General features: G+C 45.8%; 1 protein-coding gene across 1 annotated transcript in view; it reads left to right on the top strand.

Moving 5' to 3' along the window:
* Positions 1-13,983, top strand: part of AGPAT2 (1-acylglycerol-3-phosphate O-acyltransferase 2) — a 37,606-nt gene extending 23,623 nt beyond the window's left edge. Inside the window, exons 2-6 of the mRNA XM_040405982.1 lie at positions 5,083-5,216; positions 8,719-8,894; positions 9,055-9,150; positions 13,008-13,080; positions 13,626-13,983. Coding sequence (XP_040261916.1) covers positions 5,083-5,216; positions 8,719-8,894; positions 9,055-9,150; positions 13,008-13,080; positions 13,626-13,789 — 643 coding nt within the window. The 3' untranslated portion in view covers positions 13,790-13,983. The remainder of the gene's footprint in view (positions 1-5,082; positions 5,217-8,718; positions 8,895-9,054; positions 9,151-13,007; positions 13,081-13,625) is intronic.
* Positions 13,984-15,445: the final 1,462 nt, after the last annotated feature.

Below are 15,445 nucleotides of genomic sequence, written 5' to 3'. Positions count from 1 at the left end.
TGTGCGCACAGTGTATATATATGTGTGCGCACAGTGTATATATATGTGTGCGCACAGTGTATATATATGTGTGCGCACAGTGTATATATATGTGTGTGCAGTGTATATATGTGTGCGCACAGTGTATATATATGTGTGCGCACAGTGTATATATATGTGTGCGCACAGTGTATATATATGTGTGCGCACAGTGTATATATATGTGTGCGCACAGTGTATATATATGTGTGTGCAGTATGTGTGTGCAGTGTATATATATGTGTGTGCAGTGTATGTATGTGTGTGTATATGTATGTATATATATATACACACATACAGTGTGCAGTGTATATATATGTGTGTGCAGTGTATATATGTGTGTGCAGTGTATATATGTGTGTGCAGTGTATATATATGTGTGTGCAGTGTATATATATGTGCGCACAGTGTATATATATGTGTGTGCAGTGTATATATGTGTGTGCAGTGTATATATATGTGTGTGCAGTGTATATATGTGTGTGCAGTGTATATATATGTGTGTGCAGTGTATATATGTGTGCGCACAGTGTATATATATGTGCGTGCAGTGTATATATGTGTGCGCACAGTGTATATATATGTGTGTGCAGTGTATATATATGTGTGCAGTGTATGTATGTGTGTGTATATGTATGTATATATATATACACACATACAGTGTGCAGTGTGTATATATGTGTGCGCACAGTGTATATATATGTGTGCGCACAGTGTATATATATGTGTGCGCACAGTGTATATATATATGTGTGCGCACAGTGTATATATATGTGTGCGCACAGTGTATATATATGTGTGCGCACAGTGTATATATATGTGTGCGCACAGTGTATATATATGTGTGTGCAGTGTATATATGTGTGCGCACAGTGTATATATATGTGTGCGCACAGTGTATATATATGTGTGCGCACAGTGTATATATATGTGTGTGCAGTATGTGTGTGCAGTGTATATATATGTGTGTGCAGTGTATGTATGTGTGTGTATATGTATGTATATATATATACACACATACAGTGTGCAGTGTATATATATGTGTGCGCACAGTGTATATATATGTGTGCGCACAGTGTATATATATGTGTGCGCACAGTGTATATATATGTGTGCGCACAGTGTATATATATATGTGTGTGCAGTGTGTATATGTGTGTGCAGTGTATATATGTGTGCAGTGTATGTATGTGTGTGTATATGTATGTATATATATATACACACATACAGTGTGCAGTGTGTATATATGTGTGCGCACAGTGTATATATGTGTGCGCACAGTGTATATATGTGTGCGCACAGTGTATATATGTGTGCGCACAGTATATATGTGTGTGCAGTGTATATATGTGTGTGCAGTGTATATATATGTGTGTGCAGTGTGTATATGTGTGTGCAGTGTATATATGTGTGTGCAGTGTGTATATGTGTGTGCAGTGTATATATGTGTGTGCAGTGTATATATATGTGTGTGCAGTGTATATATATGTGTGTGCAGTGTATATATATGTGTGTGCAGTGTATATATGTGTGTGCAGTGTATATATATGTGTGTGCAGTGTATATATATGTGTGTGCAGTGTATATATATGTGTGTGCAGTGTGTATATGTGTGTGCAGTGTGTATATGTGTGTGCAGTGTGTATATATGTGTGCGCACAGTGTATATATATGTGTGCGCACAGTGTATATATATGTGTGCGCACAGTGTATATATATGTGTGTGCAGTGTATATATATGTGTGTGCAGTGTATATATGTGTGTGCAGTGTATATATATGTGTGTGCAGTGTGTATATGTGTGTGCAGTGTGTATATGTGTGTGCAGTGTGTATATGTGTGTGCAGTGTGTATATATGTGTGCGCACAGTGTATATATATGTGTGCGCACAGTGTATATATATGTGTGCGTGCAGTGTATATATGTGTGCGCACAGTGTATATATATATGTGTGTGCAGTGTATATATATGTGTGCGCACAGTGTATATGTGTGTGCAGTGTATATGTGTGTGCAGTGTATATATATGTGTGTGCAGTGTGTATATGTGTGTGTATATATGTGTGTGTATATATGTGTGTGCGCACAGTGTATATATATGTGTGTGCAGTGTATATATGTGTGTGCGCACAGTGTATATATATGTGTGTGCAGTGTATATATATGTGTGTGCAGTGTATATATGTGTGCGCACAGTGTATATATATGTGTGCGCACAGTGTATATATATGTGTGCGCACAGTGTATATATATATATGTGTGTGCAGTGTATATATATGTGTGCGCACAGTGTATATGTGTGTGTATATATGTGTGTGTATATATGTGTGTGCGCACAGTGTATATATATGTGTGTGCAGTGTATATATGTGTGCGCACAGTGTATATATATGTGTGTGCAGTGTGTATATGTGTGTGCAGTGTATATATGTGTGTGCGCACAGTGTATATATATGTGTGTGCAGTGTATATATATGTGTGTGCAGTGTATATATGTGTGCGCACAGTGTATATATATGTGTGCGCACAGTGTATATATATGTGTGCGCACAGTGTATATATATGTGCGTGCAGTGTATATATGTGTGCGCACAGTGTATATATATATATGTGTGTGCAGTGTATATATATGTGTGCGCACAGTGTATATGTGTGTGCAGTGTATATATGTGTGCAGTGTATATATGTGTGTGCAGTGTATATATATGTGTGTGCAGTGTGTATATGTGTGTGTATATATGTGTGTGCGCACAGTGTATATATATGTGTGTGCAGTGTGTATATGTGTGTATATATATATGTGTGCGCACAGTGTATATATATATATATGTGCGTGCAGTGTATATATGTGTGCGCACAGTGTATATATATGTGTGTGCAGTGTGTATATATGTGTGCGCACAGTGTATATATGTGTGCAGTGTATGTATGTGTGTGTATATGTATGTATATATATATACACACATACAGTGTGCAGTGTGTATATATGTGTGTGCGCACAGTGTATATATATGTGTGCGCACAGTGTATATATATGTGTGCGCACAGTGTATATATATGTGCGTGCAGTGTATATATGTGTGCGCACAGTGTATATATATATATGTGTGTGCAGTGTATATATATGTGTGCGCACAGTGTATATGTGTGTGCAGTGTATATATGTGTGCAGTGTATATATGTGTGTGCAGTGTATATATATGTGTGTGCAGTGTGTATATGTGTGTGTATATATGTGTGTGCGCACAGTGTATATATATGTGTGTGCAGTGTGTATATGTGTGTATATATATATGTGTGCGCACAGTGTATATATATATATATGTGCGTGCAGTGTATATATGTGTGCGCACAGTGTATATATATGTGTGTGCAGTGTGTATATATGTGTGCGCACAGTGTATATATGTGTGCAGTGTATGTATGTGTGTGTATATGTATGTATATATATATACACACATACAGTGTGCAGTGTGTATATATGTGTGTGCGCACAGTGTATATATATGTGTGCGCACAGTGTATATATATGTGTGCGCACAGTGTATATATATGTGTGTGCAGTGTATATATGTGTGCGCACAGTGTATATATATATATGTGTGTGCAGTGTATATATATGTGTGCGCACAGTGTATATGTGTGTGCAGTGTATATATGTGTGCAGTGTATATATGTGTGTGCAGTGTATATATATGTGTGTGCAGTGTGTATATGTGTGTGTATATATGTGTGTGCGCACAGTGTATATATATGTGTGTGCAGTGTGTATATGTGTGTATATATATATGTGTGCGCACAGTGTATATATATATATATGTGCGTGCAGTGTATATATGTGTGCGCACAGTGTATATATATGTGTGTGCAGTGTGTATATATGTGTGCGCACAGTGTATATATGTGTGCAGTGTATGTATGTGTGTGTATATGTATGTATATATATATACACACATACAGTGTGCAGTGTGTATATATGTGTGTGCGCACAGTGTATATATATGTGTGCGCACAGTGTATATATATATGTATATTTGAGGCTCTGTCGTGACCTTTTCGGCGCCGGACGCCCAGGGACAAATTGCTGGAATAATACCAGTTTCTCGTCTCCAGAAATCACTTCACATTTCAAGAAAGAAAAAAAAGTGAAATATTTAATTGTCATTTACAGAAAGTAATTGTGCCGACCTCCTCCTGCCGAGTGTCTGCAATGTGCCCGGGGTGAAGGGATTATTGGGAAAGCGACTGACGCTCCTGTGTAAGAGCTCAGCGCCCAAGTCCTGAAACGCGTCAGGATTCACCCGTCCCAGAACTGGTGCTGAGGGGCAGATGGGGGGCCGTATCCAGGACCACCCTGCTCAATATACCAGCCACATTGTCATGGTGCCCGGTGCTGATGGCATGCCAACCCCAGAACCAAATGTGCTGGGTCATGTCAGGCTGTGGTCTGTGCCAGCATCCAACTGAAAAGGACTCAAGGAGGAGGATTATAAGAGGAGCCCTGGATTTCATCAGCATTACTGTCTGTACCAGGGGTCAGCAACCTCCGGCACTCCAGCTGTTGTGAAACTACAACTCCCAGCATGCTCTACTCTCTTCTATGGAAGGTCTGTGAACAGCAGAGCAAGTGTGCATGCTGGGAGTTGTAGTTCCACGCAGCCCGTATGCTGAAGGTTGCTGAACCCTGGTCCATATGCACAGCATTCTGCAGCAATGTTCGGGGGCCTTGGATCACTAGTCCATCCGGGGGCCAGAAAATTGCAGTTAGGGCTCATGCACACGACCTTATGAGCGGGGCCATATGTCTCTGAGGGCATACGGTGGTGTGAGGACGTACCGCCACTGACCACCAGGTGGCAGCAGAGCCTCATGTAATGTGTGTTACCGGATGGGGTTTACCAGTCTGAAGTCTCTTTCTCATAGTTCTTCATTTCTTAACCAATCAGGAGCGGACGTGGCTGGTGACGAACCCCCGAGGAGCGGTTATTTTATCACATGACTCATTCAGCAGGATTTGATTGGTGGAATATACGGGGCTGAGATCTTGTGTTTCCTCCTCCTCAGGATCATCCGGGCGTTTGTGCGCACCATGAAGTACGTGTACGGCCTGCGCTTCCAGGTCAAGGGTTTGGAGAACTTTCAGGTCGACGGACCCTGCGTCATCATCTCCAATCATCAGAGCATCCTGGACATGATGGGTAAGACAGCGGAAATGCCCCCGCTGTGTGGGTGACTTATTGTGGGTATGGGGAAGGGGGAGCACATATGCAAACTGCTGTAATTCCTGCAGGTAGAGCTGACGGTCTGCAGGTAGAGCTGACGGTCCGCAGGTAGAGCTGACGGTCCGCAGGTAAAGCTGACGGTCTGCAGGTAGAGCTGACGGTCTGCAGGTAGAGCGGACGGTCTGCAGGTAAAGCTGACGGTCTGCAGGTAGAGCTGACGGTCCGCAGGTAGAGCTGACGGTCTGCAGGTAGAGCGGACGGTCCGCAGGTAGAGCTGACGGTCTGCAGGTAGAGCTGACGGTCCGCAGGTAGAGCTGACGGTCCGCAGGTAAAGCTGACGGTCTGCAGGTAGAGCTGACGGTCTGCAGGTAGAGCGGACGGTCTGCAGGTAAAGCTGACGGTCTGCAGGTAGAGCTGACGGTCTGCAGGTAGAGCGGACGGTCTGCAGGTAAAGCTGACGGTCTGCAGGTAAAGCTGACGGTCTGCAGGTAAAGCTGACGGTCTGCAGGTAAAGCTGACGGTCTGCAGGTAAAGCTGACGGTCTGCAGGTAGAGCTGACGGTCTGCAGGTAAAGCTGACTGTCTGCAGGTAAAGCTGACGGTCTGCAGGTAGAGCGGACGGTCTGCAGGTAAAGCTGACGGTCTGCAGGTAGAGCTGACGGTCTGCAGGTAAAGCTGACTGTCTGCAGGTAAAGCTGACGGTCTGCAGGTAAAGCTGACGGTCTGCAGGTAAAGCTGACGGTCTGCAGGTAGAGCTGACGGTCTGCAGGTAGAGCTGACGGTCTGCAGGTAAAGCTGACGGTCTGCAGGTAAAGCGGACGGTCTGCAGGTAAAGCGGACGGTCTGCAGGTAGAGCGGACGGTCTGCAGGTAGAGCGGACGGTCTGCAGGTAGAGCGGACGGTCTGCAGGTAGAGCGGACGGTCTGCAGGTAGAGCGGACGGTCTGCAGGTAGAGCGGACGGTCTGCAGGTAGAGCGGACGGTCTGCAGGTAGAGCGGACGGTCTGCAGGTAGAGCGGACGGTCTGCAGGTAGAGCGGACGGTCTGCAGGTAGAGCTGACGGTCTGCAGGTAGAGCTGACGGTCTGCAGGTAAAGCCCATCTTGTCCGTTTCATTCCACGTCCATTGTGATGGTGTATTGAGCCAAAAATGTCAGAATTGTGTCCATGTCCCAATATTTATGGACCTGACTGTATGTTCGTGTGCATGAGCCCTATACCGGATTATTGGAATTTCCTTCCTGGAGGTTCTCGCCCGTGACTGTTTCCTGGCCTCTCCCCGATAATCTGGGACGCTGTTCGGCCGCGTTACCTCGCTGTATGCCGGTGAGCGGCGGCCATTAATCACATCCTCTCTGCAGCGGAGGGAATGTCTGGAGATCAGGCGCGCGGTCTAATCAAAGTGACCGCATCGTTAGGTCACAAATGGCGCTGGCAGAAGTCCTCACAGGTGCATCATGTGGCTAACAACACGGCAGCTCCGGGTCGTCTGGCAGTAACCCCTTCACTGCTGGCAGCAGCCGCACTATCCACAGCGGGGCTTCTCCGGCTCTCCTATATACACAACATAAGGGCTCCGTGCCCGTGCTGCTGACGGCACCTTATTACTGCTTATAGACGCTATGTGATCAGGGTTAAAGGGCAGCTCCACCCACAATGCACTGCTATGTGATCGGGGTTAAAGGGCAGCTCCACCCACAATGCACCGCTATGTGATCAGGGTTAAAGGGCAGCTCCACCCACAATGCACCGCTATGTGATCAGGGTTAAAGGGCAGCTCCACCCACTATGCACCACTATGTGATCGGGGTTAAAAGGCAGCTCCACCCACAATGCACCGCTATGTGATCAGGGTTAAAGGGCAGCTCCACCCACTATGCACCACTAGGTGATTGGGATTAAAGGGCAGCTCCACCCACAATGCACCTCTATGTGATCAGGGTTAAAGGGCAGCTCCACCCACAATGCACCGCTAGGTGATTGGGATTAAAGGGCAGCTCCACCCACAATGCACTGCTATTTGATCAGGGTTAAAGGGCAGCTCCACCCACAATGCACCACTATGTGATCGGGGTTAAAGGGCAGCTCCACCCACAATGCACCGCTAGGTGATTGGGATTAAAGGGCAGCTCCACCCACAATGCACTGCTATTTGATCAGGGTTAAAGGGCAGCTCCACCCACAATGCACCACTATGTGATCGGGGTTAAAGGGCAGCTCCACCCACAATGCACTGCTATGTGATTGGGATTAAAGGGCAGCTCCACCCACAATGCACTGCTATGTGATTGGGATTAAAGGGCAGCTCCACCCACAATGCACTGCTATGTGATTGAAATTAAAGGGCAGCTCCACCCACAATGCACTGCTATGTGATTGGGATTAAAGGGCAGCTCCACCCACAATGCACTGCTATGTGATTGGGATTAAAGGGCAGCTCCACCCACAATGCACTGCTATGTGATCGGGATTAAAGGGCAGCTCCACCCACAATGCACTGCTATGTGATTGGGATTAAAGGGCAGCTCCACCCACAATGCACTGCTATGTGATCGGGATTAAAGGGCAGCTCCACCCACAATGCACTGCTATGTGATCGGGATTAAAGGGCAGCTCCACCCACAATGCACTGCTATGTGATTGGGATTAAAGGGCAGCTCCACCCAAAATGCACCGCTAGGTGATTGGGATTAAAGGGCAGCTCCACCCACAATGCACTGCTATTTGATCAGGGTTAAAGGGCAGCTCCACCCACAATGCACCGCTAGGTGATTGGGATTAAAGGGCAGCTCCACCACAATGCACCACTATGTGATCGGGGTTAAAGGGCAGCTCCACCCACAATGCACTGCTATGTGATTGGGATTAAAGGGCAGCTCCACCCACAATGCACTGCTATGTGATTGGGATTAAAGGGCAGCTCCACCCAAAATGCACCGCTAGGTGATTGGGATTAAAGGGCAGCTCCACCCACAATGCACTGCTATGTGATTGGGATTAAAGGGCAGCTCCACCCACAATGCACTGCTATGTGATTGGGATTAAAGGGCAGCTCCACCCAAAATGCACCGCTAGGTGATTGGGATTAAAGGGCAGCTCCACCCACAATGCACCGCTAGGTGATTGGGATTAAAGGGCAGCTCCACCCACAATGCACCACTATGTGATCGGGGTTAAAGGGCAGCTCCACCCACAATGCACTGCTATGTGATTGGGATTAAAGGGCAGCTCCACCCACAATGCACTGCTATGTGATTGGGATTAAAGGGCAGCTCCACCCACAATGCACTGCTATGTGATCGGCATTAAAGGGCAGCTCCACCCAAAATGCACCGCTATGTGATCGGGATTAAAGGGCAGCTCTACCCACAATGCACCGCTATGTTATTGTGATTAAAGGGCAGCTCCACCCACATTGCTGCTCACAGCTCTGTAGGTTGTCGTTACAATGTACCACCTGTCCCTCTTACATCTCTTGCAGGTTTGATGGAAATCCTGCCGCCTCGCTGCGTGCAGATCGCCAAGAGGGAGTTGATGTTTGCCGGCTCGGTGGGCCTCGTCACCTATCTCGGAGGGGTCATTTATATCAACAGGAAACACACACGTGACGCCAAGTCTATCATGGCCGGGGTAGCGCAAGCCATGACAGATGACAATGTAAGCAGTGCCTGGGTTAATGGGCCCCTGTGTCTTTATAAAATGCTGACCGTGCGGACTGCGGCAAAACTACTCAAAAACACTTGACGCTGATTAAATGGCGTCATACGTGATTCTTCCAGTGCGATCTCCCGTCACTCACTCCTGTATTTCTCTGTAGTTGAAGGTCTGGGTGTATCCTGAAGGCACCCGGAATAACAGCGGAGATCTGCTGCCCTTCAAGAAAGGAGCCTTTCATCTGGCGCTTCAGGCGAAGGTAAGAATCGGGCGGCGGTGACGGGAGGAGACAACGCCCGGATTTACTCCAGCCGATCGGGCTGGAAGACAGATCTGGTGTAGACGATCGTGTCTACATTACACAGAATAGGTCTGCATCTTATCCACAAAAAAACGGATCCGCATTTTTGCAGACAGCATAGGGCCATCTGAATGAGACCTTACATGCACAGTTCTGTAAAGTATCACACAGGATAAGATTAGATACACAACTGAGGAGACAGTATCACACAGGATAGGATTAGATACACAGCTCAGCAGTAAGTATCACACAGGATAGGATTAGATACACAGCTCAGCAGACAGTATCACACAGGATAGTATTAGATACACAGCTCAGCAGACAGTATCACACAGGATAGGATTAGATACACAGCTCAGCAGACAGTATCACACAGGATAGGATTAGATACACAGCTCAGCAGACAGTATCACACAGGATATGATTCGATTTTATTATTCACACTTATATATCACTGACATATTCCACAGCGCTGTACAGACATTCTCATCCCTTATATATCACTGACATATTCCACAGCGCTGTACAGACATTCTCATCCCTTATATATCACTGACATATTCCACAGCGCTGTACAGACATTCTCATCCCTTATATATCACTGACATATTCCACAGCGCTGTACAGACATTCTCATCACTTATATATCACTGACATATTCCACAGCGCTGTACAGACATTCTCATCACTGATATATCACTGACATATTCCACAGCACTGTACAGACATTCTCATCCCTTATATATCACTGACATATTCCACAGCACTGTACAGACATTCTCATCACTTATATATCACTGACATATTCCACAGCGCTGTACAGACATTCTCATCACTGATATATCACTGACATATTCCACAGCACTGTACAGACATTCTCATCCCTTATATATCACTGACATATTCCACAGCACTGTACAGACATTCTCATCACTTATATATCACTGACATATTCCACAGCGCTGTACAGACATTCTCATCACTGATATATCACTGACATATTCCACAGCGCTGTACAGACATTCTCATCACTGATATATCACTGACATATTCCACAGCACTGTACAGACATTCTCATCCCTTATATATCACTGACATATTCCACAGCACTGTACAGACATTCTCATCACTTATATATCACTGACATATTCCACAGCGCTGTACAGATATTCTCATCACTTATATATCACTGACATATTCCACAGCGCTGTACAGACATCACTTCTATATCACTGACATATTCCACAGCGCTGTACAGACATTCTCATCACTTATATATCACTGACATATTCCACAGCACTGTACAGACATTCTCATCACTTATATATCACTGACATATTCCACAGCACTGTACAGACATTCTCATCACATATATATATCACTGACATATTCCACAGCGCTGTACAGACATTCTCATCCCTTATATATCACTGACATATTCCACAGCACTGTACAGACATTCTTATCCCTTATATATCACTGACATATTCCACAGCACTGTACAGACATTCTCATCCCTTATATATCACTGACATATTCCACAGCGCTGTACAGACCTTCTCATCACTTATATATCACTGACGTATTCCACAGCGCTGTACAGACATTCTCATCACTTATATATCACTGACATATTCCACAGCGCTGTACAGACATTCTCATCACTTATATATCACTGACATATTCCACAGCGCTGTACAGACATTCTCATCACTTATATATCACTGACATATTCCACAGCGCTGTACAGACATTCTCATCCCTTATATATCACTGACATATTCCACAGCACTGTACAGACATTCTCATCCCTTATATATCACTGACATATTCCACAGCACTGTACAGACATTCTCATCACTTATATATCACTGACATATTCCACAGCGCTGTACAGACATTCTCATCACTGATATATCACTGACATATTCCACAGCGCTGTACAGACATTCTCATCACTGATATATCACTGACATATTCCACAGCACTGTACAGACATTCTCATCCCTTATATATCACTGACATATTCCACAGCACTGTACAGACATTCTCATCACTTATATATCACTGACATATTCCACAGCGCTGTACAGATATTCTCATCACTTATATATCACTGACATATTCCACAGCGCTGTACAGACATCACTTCTATATCACTGACATATTCCACAGCGCTGTACAGACATTCTCATCACTTATATATCACTGACATATTCCACAGCACTGTACAGACATTCTCATCACTTATATATCACTGACATATTCCACAGCACTGTACAGACATTCTCATCACATATATATATCACTGACATATTCCACAGCGCTGTACAGACATTCTCATCCCTTATATATCACTGACATATTCCACAGCACTGTACAGACATTCTTATCCCTTATATATCACTGACATATTCCACAGCACTGTACAGACATTCTCATCCCTTATATATCACTGACATATTCCACAGCGCTGTACAGACCTTCTCATCACTTATATATCACTGACGTATTCCACAGCGCTGTACAGACATTCTCATCACTTATATATCACTGACATATTCCACAGCGCTGTACAGACATTCTCATCACTTATATATCACTGACATATTCCACAGCGCTGTACAGACATTCTCATCACTTATATATCACTGACATATTCCACAGCGCTGTACAGACATTCTCATCCCTTATATATCACTGACATATTCCACAGCGCTGTACAGACATTCTCATCCCTTATATATCACTGACATATTCCACAGCGCTGTACAGACATTCCCATCACTTATATATCACTGACATATTCCACAGCGCTGTACAGACATTCTCATCACTTATATATCACTGACATATTCCACAGCTCTGTACAGACATTCTCATCACTTATATATCACTGACATATTCCACAGCGCTGTACAGACATTCTCATCACTTATATATCACTGACATATTCCACAGCTCTGTACAGACATTCTCATCACTTATATATCACTGACATATTCCACAGCTCTGTACAGACATTCACATCACTTATATATCACTGACATATTCCACAGCGCTGTACAGACATTCTCATCACTTATATATCACTGACATATTCCACAGCGCTGTACAGACATTCTCATCACTTATATATCACTGACATATTCCACAGCGCTGTACAGACATTCTCATCCCTTATATATCACTGACATATTCCACAGCGCTGTACAGACATTCTCATCACTTATATATCACTGACTTATTCCACAGCGCTGTACAGACATTCTCATCACTCTGTCCCCAGGAGCTCACATTCTAGATTTCCTATCTAAGTCTTTGGAGTGTGGTAGGAAACCGGAGAACCTGGAAGAAACCCACACAAAGACAGGGAGACTACAGACTCCATGCAGATGTTGTCCTTGGTTGGATTTGAACCCTGGACCCCAGCGCTAACCACTAAGCCTCCATGCTGCCATTAGATACACAGCTCAGCAGGCAGTATCACACAGGATAGGATTAGATACACAGCTCAGCAGACAGTATCACACAGGGTAGGATTAGATACACAGCTCAGCAGACAGTATCACACAGGATAGGATTAGATACACAGCTCAGCAGACCGTATCACAGTATAGGATTAGATACACAGCTCACACATGACAGGATTAGATACAGTAGATCAGCAGGATTAGATACACTGTATTATGAAGCACAGATGTCTGGTGTCCTCACATTGAGGTGACTTCCCTGACACATTGTAGCAGACTCTTGCTGCGGTTGTAGATTTCCAGTGTCCAGGGCTCCGCTCCCTGTCACTCTCTCTCTTGCAGGTTCCCATCATCCCGGTGGTTTATTCCTCCTTCACCAGCTTCTACGACAAGAAGAAGAGTTTATTCACGGGCGGTACGTGCTGAGATTTACCTCTGGAGCCTGTTTTTTGGAGGCATCTGCTCTTTAAGTTTTCGGTCTTGTATTGATGGGGGGATTATTTACTTTCTGGGTCTGGAGGGGGCGCAGAGATTTGTCTCACATTTGTGGAGCGCAAACTGGTGCAGATCTAGGATGATACAGGGTTATGTGGAGGAGCAGAAAAATGGGGTCGGATTCCCCACCATCCACTTGCTGGATCTCTTGGTTGTTCCAGTCAGTTTTTTTGCCATTTGCCCTCAATGTAGCAGCAAATCTCAGACAAGCCGCCTGCTCTCTCCAGAGGGCGTTACGCGCCATAGAATAGAGGGAGAAGTATGTGGCCACCGTTCCTGCGCAGTTCCTCTTCTTTGACCACCCATTCATAATCGGTCATGATTAGGACTTTGGCCTGCTGGTTCCTACTAAATTTAGTCCAAGGTTTGGGGGGCTCCAGTCCCCATCTTGGTGCTGAACTTGTTTGCCACTTTCTTCTGGGAGATTCTTAGTTTTGTTAACCTTTTTCTTCCTTAAACTTTCAGGAATAATCAAAGTAGAAGTCCTTCCGAAAATAGACATTTCAGGATTGAAGGAAGAGGACATCTCGGGCCTTACAGAACGCTGCTTCAATGACATGAGGCAGGTCTTCTTCAGACTCTCCGGTAAACCTTACACCCCCATAAAACAAAGCTCCTCAAGACAATAGAGCTGCTGAAAGACTGAGAATGGGAGCCTTAATGGACTGTGCTGCGCAGGTCTCTGCACCAAGTGCTCGCACCTCTCAAATTGTGAGGTGAAGTCATCCAAGCTGCTTCATTGCTTTATGTCCGAGAAACTTTGGAAGTGCCTCAAATTTTCACTTTACATCTTTATTATTTTAGGGACTGGACCAAGTCCCTACACAAGTGACCAAAAGTCACATCTGATCTGAGGACCTGATGATGCCAGAGGGTATTGATGCCTGAACGGTGAGCCCTCCGTGATGCTAGACAATGGTGGACCACAGCGAGGTCCATCTCATGTCAAGCAGAGAGCAATATTTGGCCTCAGCACTGAGCGGAGGGCTCTCCGGGCACCAACTCTCTCTATTTGTAAAGTTCTTTAAGAGACTCTGTAATTGGGACACAACTTACTGAACCCAGGAGCTGCTGCTGAGGAGCTCGCAGCTTTGGTGGCCATAGTCTGTGCCGAATGTAACCAGCCAGGGGTTCTGGATACCTGCACCATCCGCCCCTATTGCTGAATACCCATTCTGATAATAGAACCATTGGGCAAGCACCTACAGCGGCAGCTTTACCGGGGGACCACCTCTGGAGGTAAGTGTCCATGTCACTCCGAGACGCTGGGGCCCCCATGGCACATGATCTTCTCTATTCTATGTGCTGTGATGTAATTGCAGGCAGCACTGATTCTGCGGTTATTATAGGAAGCGGACGGGTGTTATTGTGCACTGTTCACACCACGTCTCTATGTATTTTTATACATTCATGTTGCCAAAGCTTTGTTATAACATTCCAACCTTAAAGGGGAAACCCACATCTACAAACCCATTTCGGAAGCAGGTGCACAATGTTTTTATCTATTTATTTCATTACTGGGTTTCCCCCTTCAGGGGGCTCCACGCTCCAGCTCTGCACCCACAATACCACACCCGACCTTCATCAGGGGCGAGGTCGGAGGCTCACAGACGCGCGGGGCCCCTTATGTGCTTCCTGCTCTTTGCAGTGATAATCGATATGTTGAAATGTGCTGGAATTGTCCGGGTTTCTAATCTTTTAGGGAAATCGGTGACTTGGTTGTTGTTGTAGCAAATGTTCATAATCGAACCGGAGTGCCTTCAATAAAACCAGCCAAACGCCGTTCTGTGGAGTCGGAGTCTGTGGTTTTCATCCCCCCACCATTCAATATACTGTAAGGGTAAAAGGGCAGCTCCACTATACGCTGAGGCCGCACCACTATGCGCTGAGGCCGCACCACTATGCGCTGAGGCCGCACCACTATGCGCTGAGGCCGCACCACTATGCGCTGAGGCCGCACCACTATACGCGGAGGCCGCACCACTATACGCGGAGGCCGCACCACTATACGCGGAGGCCGCACCACTATACGCGGAGGCCGCACCACTATACGCGGAGGCCGCACCACTATGCGCGGAGGCCGCACCACTATGCGCTGAGGCCGCACCACTATGCGCTGAGGCCGCACCACTATGCGCTGAGGCCGCACCACTATGCGCTGAGGCCGCACCACTATGCGCTGAGGCCGCACCACTATGCGCTGAGGCCGCACCACTATGCGCTGAGGCCGCACCACTATGCGCTGAGGCCGCACCACTATGCGCTGAGGCCGCACCACTATGCGC

The sequence above is a fragment of the Bufo bufo genome, chromosome 8 (genome assembly GCF_905171765.1).
Source record: "Bufo bufo chromosome 8, aBufBuf1.1, whole genome shotgun sequence".
Taxonomy (NCBI): Eukaryota; Metazoa; Chordata; class Amphibia; order Anura; family Bufonidae; genus Bufo; species Bufo bufo.
Note: the sequence above shows the minus strand (reverse complement) of the source record. Positions and strands in the feature narration are given on the sequence as shown.